Source organism: Adiantum capillus-veneris, chromosome 11 (genome assembly GCF_014529385.1).
Source record: "Adiantum capillus-veneris isolate H3 chromosome 11, ASM1452938v2, whole genome shotgun sequence".
Taxonomy (NCBI): Eukaryota; Viridiplantae; Streptophyta; class Polypodiopsida; order Polypodiales; family Pteridaceae; genus Adiantum; species Adiantum capillus-veneris.
The window spans coordinates 18,606,072-18,613,865 of NC_140941.1; the positions used below are offsets into that span (position 1 = coordinate 18,606,072).

General features: G+C 42.0%; 2 protein-coding genes across 3 annotated transcripts; both read right to left on the reverse strand.

Moving 5' to 3' along the window:
* Positions 1-1,163: 1,163 nt before the first annotated feature.
* LOC147446949 (uncharacterized) lies at positions 1,164-2,933 on the reverse strand. Of its 2 annotated transcripts, XM_086522877.1 has the most exons (3): positions 2,489-2,932; positions 1,670-1,773; positions 1,164-1,508 (listed from the first exon to the last, which is right to left on the reverse strand). In XM_086522877.1, the coding sequence occupies exon 1, from the start codon at positions 2,866-2,868 to the stop codon at positions 2,551-2,553; it is 318 nt and encodes a 105-aa protein (XP_086379003.1). In that variant the 5' UTR covers positions 2,869-2,932; the 3' UTR covers positions 1,164-1,508; positions 1,670-1,773; positions 2,489-2,550. The 2 variants fall into 2 exon arrangements, with proteins under 2 accessions (XP_086379003.1, XP_086379004.1); XM_086522878.1 differs by lacking the exon at positions 1,670-1,773 and having other exon boundaries at positions 2,489-2,933.
* A 2,600-nt stretch (positions 2,934-5,533) lies between these two features.
* On the reverse strand, positions 5,534-6,450 carry LOC147446950 (uncharacterized). Its single transcript, XM_086524220.1, has 3 exons — positions 6,436-6,450; positions 5,757-6,333; positions 5,534-5,661 (listed from the first exon to the last, which is right to left on the reverse strand). The coding sequence occupies exons 1-3, from the start codon at positions 6,448-6,450 to the stop codon at positions 5,534-5,536; spliced, it is 720 nt and encodes a 239-aa protein (XP_086380346.1).
* Positions 6,451-7,794: the final 1,344 nt, after the last annotated feature.

The window sequence follows — 7,794 nt, forward strand, 5'->3', positions numbered from 1 at the left end:
CAAATAAATTGACATTTATTTAAGGTTATTGCATTGAATTCTCCAAATTTCCTACCATTTAATGAGATTTAATCAAATATTTCTATATGAGATATCACTAAACGTAGTTTATTTCCAACCACCAAATATACGCTCCCTTTCTCCAAGCACAAGGTGAATATACGCTCCCTTTCTCCAAGCACAAGGTGACGGTGATTGGGTGACTTGAATTGAAATAAAGTTATGATGCAATAATATAGCACATCTGAATGTGGACACTAGATACCTCTCCTAAATACATTACCCAATTCAACACCCCTTGAATATTATACCACAAACATGAGAACCAATGTCAATTCTTCACAGAAACCAATACGCACCTCATTTTCTCTCTTCTTGTGGGCATGCTTTTGCAAAGCAGAAATGTAGATACATACTGGGTTTCTTCAAAGACATGAATCATCGAAGTATTTAACATGCAATTATTAATTTTCCATATGCGAAGGGCTTCTTTCAATCATATATGCTATGGTTTACTTGAACTGTAGCAATCTTGAATACAGTTGAGTACACCAAAAGTACAAAGATCCGTCGTGCATTGCCAGCTCTAGTGCCTTCTTCTCTGAATGGGATATTTTGACTCATTGTTGTTTCTTTGATATATCTTATTGATGCAATGTATGTTTATTATAATTGGTGTTGCACTTAGCAGATCTCGGTAGCTTCTATTATGCTGGCTTCTACTATGCAATGTCAAGACACCACCTTTTGGACATTGATGAAAAGGATACCCTTACAAAGGTAATGCCATTGAATTTATTATGGACATTTGGTCATCGTTTTTATTGATCCATTTACTAGATTATTTTTATCAAATGCACTTTGAATTTATAAGAGAGAAGCAAAATTACGACTGATCGAAAGGCCCATAGGCCATGTCTCGGACTTTACAAAAAGGGGTCAGCCATGTTTCAAACTTTACAAAAAGGAGAATTTTGCCAACAAGCTTTAGGAAGAGATAGACTGGCTGTGAAGAAAAGTGCTAACTGTCAAGTTAATGGTTAATGACCCTTTGTATCCCGGGGAATTTACTACATTATGATCCTCTACTAGACATGACTACCTTTAAAAACCACTCGTGCGTCCGGGAAATCACTACAAAGGCATAAAGGGAAAAGCAAGCAAAGTCAAATGGACTTTTTTGTACAGCTTTTGAGTGACGAAATAGAAACACACTAGTGTTGTATAAGTACATAGACAAATCCATGAGAAGCCTAGATACAAGACAATATAACCATTAGCTCTCTACTCAACATACAGCTTTCTCAACTGGGTGTGATGGTTTCATGAGCACTACACAGATCACACTACCATGTAAAAATCAAGCCAACTAAGCCATGGCCAACATGATTTCCAAATAGATGGTAGTGTCCAAGTCTCTCCCATTAGCCAATACTGTACACTGACATAGCCATCAGAATAAAGCAATCATGTAGTAGCCACAAATGACCTCCTTCCATCCTCAACCCCTGCAACAAACCAGGAAATGTCAGCTGTCAAGCACAACCAGCTACCACAGGAAACAATGTAAATGGATGTTTATGCAAAAACGCCCGCATTTGAAATAGCTGCAGTTCAATGAAGAGCATATTAATGTACAGAGATCCTTTCAGAATGTAATAGCACTTACGCATGGTCATCTAAAATCTCCGTCCAGCTTTTAGCCTATAGTACTTTCTGTCCATATTTACAGTGAGCACGCCCCCAATGCGTATCACCAAGAATAAGAGATTACTGAAAGCATCAACTATCACAAATCAATCCTTTCCAACCATGATGGTCAGGAAATAAACATAATGATGTAGGAAAAATTATACACAATAAACAATGCAAGGAAAACAGCCGGCTTCTTAGCCACATCCAATCTCAATAACCAAACAATCACCTCCAAAGAGTTAAAAATGCAATGATAGCTGTTAGGAGATCCTTTATGAATGCACAAGCTCTTCCGTGAATTCATCTAAATTCTTCTCAGGTCAAACACCATCAATATATGTCCATATTTACAGTGAGAACGCTACTTAAGCATCCCACCAAGAATTAGGACAAACTACAAGTAAGATATGTGAAATTCTAGAGTATAAACAACTGTTTGGAAAACATATGGTCAGACTCCGAACTCCACCAGGGTTTCATGAAACCAAGAGCTACATTCGCTTCATAAGGGTTGAGAAGAGGCTTACTGAAAGCCTCAACCCAATCAATAGAAAGACAAGGACATGCAATCTGCACCCACACATCAACAGCACCTTCAAGTAGGAAAATCTTTGTCGGAGAGAGTTCTGACATCAAGAGAATAGTATAATTTATGTCCTGAGCAACAAGACACTGCTCAATACCCCAATGTTTTCCAGTGCCATGTGCCTACTCAATAGCATTGCGGCGGGCCTCCCTCATGCCATCATGATTGTACTCTTCTAAAGATAAGACCTTGGAGTAAGGATCATACCTAAAAGCCTTAATATTGGGGTTTGCAATCATAAAAGCCTCCACCATCTGCAACAAACACAATTACGTCGACAGATCCACGAGGCAGCTCAGAACCTCTCCTCCAGAGATTGGTTTCGCTTGCGGCACAAGAACATTGGCAAAATGGGCGCCCAGAGCAACCTTGGCAGCATGCACAGCAGGCCCAAATTGAATAGTTCCTGCAAGTGCAATCTTCTCTTCTGTGTCACAAGATGCAGGAAATCCATATGGATCTCCAGCAAGACATAGCTTTGAGGGCAGGATACTTGGACTCGGGTACTTGCTGCCGCAAGAAGCGCCGGGGCGGCCCAACTGTCCAGCCGCAGTGGCTTTGAGCGCGAGAGGTCCGACCTCCACCATCTTCGAAGCCCCAGCGATAGCTTCTAAACCCTAAGGTGAATTCTATCAAGTGATAAAATCTCAAGGCCTGCCTATACAGGACTAAATGAATAAACTAATATGTGCACACGATTTTGAAAAAAGGTCAAATTTGAAGCATCTTTTCGGATGCTTTCTTTTCTTTGTGTTTTCTCAATTGAGGCGGCACAGAGCCAGGATCTCTCTCTCTCTCTCTCTCTCTCTCTCTCTCTCTCTCTCTCTCTCTCTCTCTCGCGCGCGCTACACGTGTCGCAAACTCCATCTCCCTCGTGCAACCGCCTTCACGCAATCGACCTCCCAAAAGCTCTCGTTCTCTTTGTGTGTCTGTTGCGAGACAGAGCGATGGGCTCTCTCTCTCTCTCTCTCTCTCTCTCTCTCTCTCTCTCTCTCTCTCTCTCTCTCTCTCTCGCGCGTAAACCAGGGAGACCTGCATGGGCACTCTGCGCTCTCTCTCTCTCTCTCTCAAACCACGAGGACGTGCAGATAGGGTGGTTAGGGGAGGGTAGCCTCGTCACTAATTGACACCTCCATTGGAGGTGGGATCAATGGCTCACGATCATCAGTTGATCGTGACCGTTGGATTTCCTACGGAATGCAAAAGATTCCCACTTTCTCGGATCCGAGACTTGAACCCACTACCCTCTCCCCCACGGGATTGACTCTAACCACTAAGCTAACGCGCGCTCGTTGAAAGGTGTGTGTGGGATAAGCTTATAGATCACGGCGTCGCGGACAGGTTTACACCTAGTTCACTCCGAGTTCGCACTGAGTTCACACAAAATTTGGTGTGGTGTGCAGGCCCTCCCCAGTTCACACCGTGTTCACGTCGAGTTCACACCGAGTTCACACCAAATTTGGTGTGGTGCACATATCTCCGAGTTCACGCTTAGTTCACACTTTGTTTAAATGTCGATCGGATGGCCCGGATTGCACCCACCTCGCGACGCCTACTGTGGGCCATTGACCCACCTCCCTAGGGAGGTGTCATTTAGTGACGAGGGGAGGGTAGGGCAAAGAGGATGAAAACAGGCAGCGATGGAGCAGACGAGGGAGGAGTTGGGTCTCTCTCAAGCTTCACGCACACAGAGGCAGGAGGGGGCAGAGGCTCAGCCAAAACCAAGGGGCCGTAAAGGAGCAGGGCGAGGGAGGCGTCATAGCTACGTGATGAGCGGAATCTTTTCACTAATGTTTTTTTTTAGAACCTACCAGTATGGCCCTTTGATATAACTTACCACATAAAACCAGCGGCAGAGAACTAATCCAAAAATTTGAAAAAAATAGTGAGACTTTGCTTCCCTGTTACCCATTAAAAAAATCGATTCACAAGTAAAAGGGAAACTGATGAATTACCCGATCGAAACCTGGAGGCAAAGGATCAACAACGAAAGTAGGAATCTCGTCCATAAGAGAGTCAGGCTTGCTAGAGTGAAGAACGCGTGTACAGCCACCCATTTCAGAACCAGGAAGATCCTTAAAGTGCTTGAACCAGTATTACATGATACGGCATTGCCAACGGTTGTAAGCAGCATCGGTTGCTGTAAGCGCAGTGTGAAATAGACATTTTTTACCTTTACGATGCACGCGTAGCTCTGTAGGCATCTGCACTAGAGGGTCCACGTACCCTGTTTCTAGTTCCTTTCTAGTCATTATTTCTTCGCTTCCAGATCTGCTGCTGTTCAAATGTGTGATCATGGTTACTGTGGTGTAAGTCACCACAAAGGCCAGAAATGTAACAAAGCATAGAAAGAAAGAGCCTGATAGATTCATGCTTCTAGGCATTAAGGAAAAATTAGTAAACAAACTTGCCCAATGGAGTTTTGCTAACTCAATAAACGCAGAGTATTTTCACTACTTGGGACAGTATGTCAAAACTGAATCAATAAAAATGACTATGAAGGAACTACTGCAGATTCGATTGCCAGAGACAATCTCTCCAGCTCCCAAAAGCCCTGATGCATCAGGGCAATGATTCATTAATCTTAAATGTGCAAAGTCGCACTAATCTACAAGCTGAGAATGAGAGTAACTTGGTATTGACAATGATTGAGGTTTTCTTCATACAATGAGAGAGAGAGAGAGAGAGAGAGAGAGAGAGAGAGAGAGAGAGAGAGAGAGAGAGAGGGAGAGTAGTGTGCAAGCAGAGACATTATGTACCTCAACAATTAGAAGCGGGTATTTAAAATAACATTTTATTGATTGGAAATGCAATCAATCGATTGAGAGAGATATAGAGAGAGAGTAATGTGAAAACGAAGCATAGACAGATCCTTGAGACTACCAAAATGAATTCTTGCGCTGCAAGAAAATAAGACAAAAGAGAATATACATTACCTACTATACTTTTTTGTGATACTTCAAAAAATGGTATTTTGGACAATTAGGAGGATGGCCTATCAAATTATTATATCCCTCTGCTGAAGTTGCTTGTTGAGCTATGATCTCCTTTTTTTCTAATGCAAGAGCTGCACTTTTGCTATTTGTTGCATGCAAAACATCGAACCTAAAATTATCAGTGAACGGCTGGTATGTTGCAAAGTCTTTCCTCATTTTTTTGGGTAGTTTTCTCGTGTGTGCCTTTCTCCTCGCGTCGTAGTTCTTTCTCACGCCTATGTATCTCCTTCCATTTTTGTGCAGGTTATCAAGTAGACTATGTAGTTGATTTCCTTGTCTGTCGCGCTCCCTCTTTGATGCTAGCATCTCCGATGATGTCTCCTCCTGTGTCTGAGTTGCTTGAGTATTGTCCTCCATTTCGATCTTTATCTCTGCAATGTATCCCTGCACTGCATAAGTAAGTGTTATTTGTGTTCTAATTTAGAAATGCAGATAGTTGTAAATAGTTCTTATACGTAAGGAGTGGATGCAATGTTTACCTGCTGTTTTGTTTCTTTTTCTGAACGGGTATGTTGTTTCTCCAAAGCATTTGTTGAATAACTCTTGATCGAAGTGCCAAGTGAAATGCTCGTCTGTCAATATTGGTTCATTTTCTTCGAGTCCCATCTCGACCCTAATTTTGTTTAATATCATGTCACCATTTTTCCTGTCAAGGTCGAGGAGTTTGTCGAGCTCTATGTTGAAGCCAAAGTGCAACATCTCGATGGCAAACAATGAAATGCCCTTTGTCTTCATATGTAGCAATTGCAGAGCCTCTCCGTCAAGTAGTCTTCCCGTTGTTTTGTCGTATTGCAACTCGAGTTTGTTGAGTATTTCTTTCTGTAGTCCGGTTGCGAACCTGACCTGTTTGTCACTGTTTTGCTTCAATATCTGCTTTATTGAGTTGATGTAGCTACGAACGTGCGAGTAGTGTGGTCGTGGTTTTATGTATGAATGTGGATGCTCCCCTGCTAAATTTGCCATTCTCATCTGGCCGAAGGTAGGATAGTTTGATGAGCCGTCGTTGTTTGTTGCAGATGAAGTGCTTGTTCCATTACTCTTGAACAGATCAAATAGCTGCAAGTGCGGATAAAGAATAAGCATGTTGTGAGAAGAGTTTTCTATTCATTCAAACGTATTGTTGATCTTCAAGGAACATAGATTTTGGAATGTACAGACCTTGTTGATTGCCATGTATAGTTATAGTCACAGGACCCGATATTAAGAAATGCATCATATGATCTACAAGTGAGGACAAACTTTATATAAAATGGAGCTATACAATTTTACATCACTGTACATATTCAAGTATCTGAAAGCAAATCTCTCATAGGCTCAAACATGTCTAGTGTAGGAAGCTCTAGGATCCTTATGTGTCTTCTTTCGGTGACTCGCGAGAACATGACATACACAAGGCCTGGTGCAAAAACTTGTTTGATGTTGAGTATGGCCTTTTCAGCTATTGTTGCACCCTGAGAATTGTGACCCATTATTGCATATGCTAGTATTAAAGGGAATGTATATTTGTGGTAATATTTGAAGTTGAATGCCCTAGTGGAGTGTTTTGTACTCCGAATGGTGATTTTGGTATTTGTGTTGTCTATGAGCACACTGATCGCGTCTACTAGACCGGTGCAATCATGGGATATATCCTTGACCCTACATGTGGCATCGTTTGCAGCGCCAATTTCCAAGTCAAGATTTGAGGTGATCATACACTTTGCACCAACAGCGACGTGTATTTCATTGAAAGAGGTGTCATTGACCCAACTTTCTAAGAGTGGCTCGTTGTCCGCATTTGTTTTTAATGCTATTCGGACTATCTGTTTGTTTGCAAAACTCCTTTGCAATATATGTCATTGTATCTTCGAGCGTCGTTGTGATGTATGCAAATGATTGTGGTGTCTTCGTCCATAGTTTCCAATAGTTCTTGTTCGTTTATGATGCACTCTGAAAGCGTGCTTGTTATCTCTTGTTCGGTCGGTTGGCTTTCTTTGTCTAATTGTATGCAGAAATTTGAGGAATATTGGGACCGTTGCATGTCGAACTGAGAATGTCATCTTGTGGACAATGCCATGCTTGAAGTGTTCCGATTGTGTAATTGTACATACATGACAGAAAGGTCCAGGGTGCTTACATTGAGAAGTTGGTGAAGGACCATGTTGAATGTTGTGTTTGTGAGCATTGATATCTCGTCCATTATGATAACGTCAGCCTCTTTGATGGATGTGAATCTCTCGTCCCCTGGATTTATTGATTCTGGATAGTGTTTATTCGAGCCCGCCGTTATCTTGAATTGATAGTGCACTGTTTTTGCAACACTGCTTAGCCGAGATGCAGTTGCGCCAGTTGACGTTGTCAATATTGTTTTGTTGTGCGAACCTGGTTGTCATGTATTTGATGAGGAATGACTTTTCGGATCTTGGGACGCCCGTGATAATGTGGAGGCCGGATGTTCTAGTGGATGTGTCTTTGAATATCTTGTGTTGTTTAAGAGTGAGTGCTACATTATGGACATCGGCGAACTCCTTTAGAAGC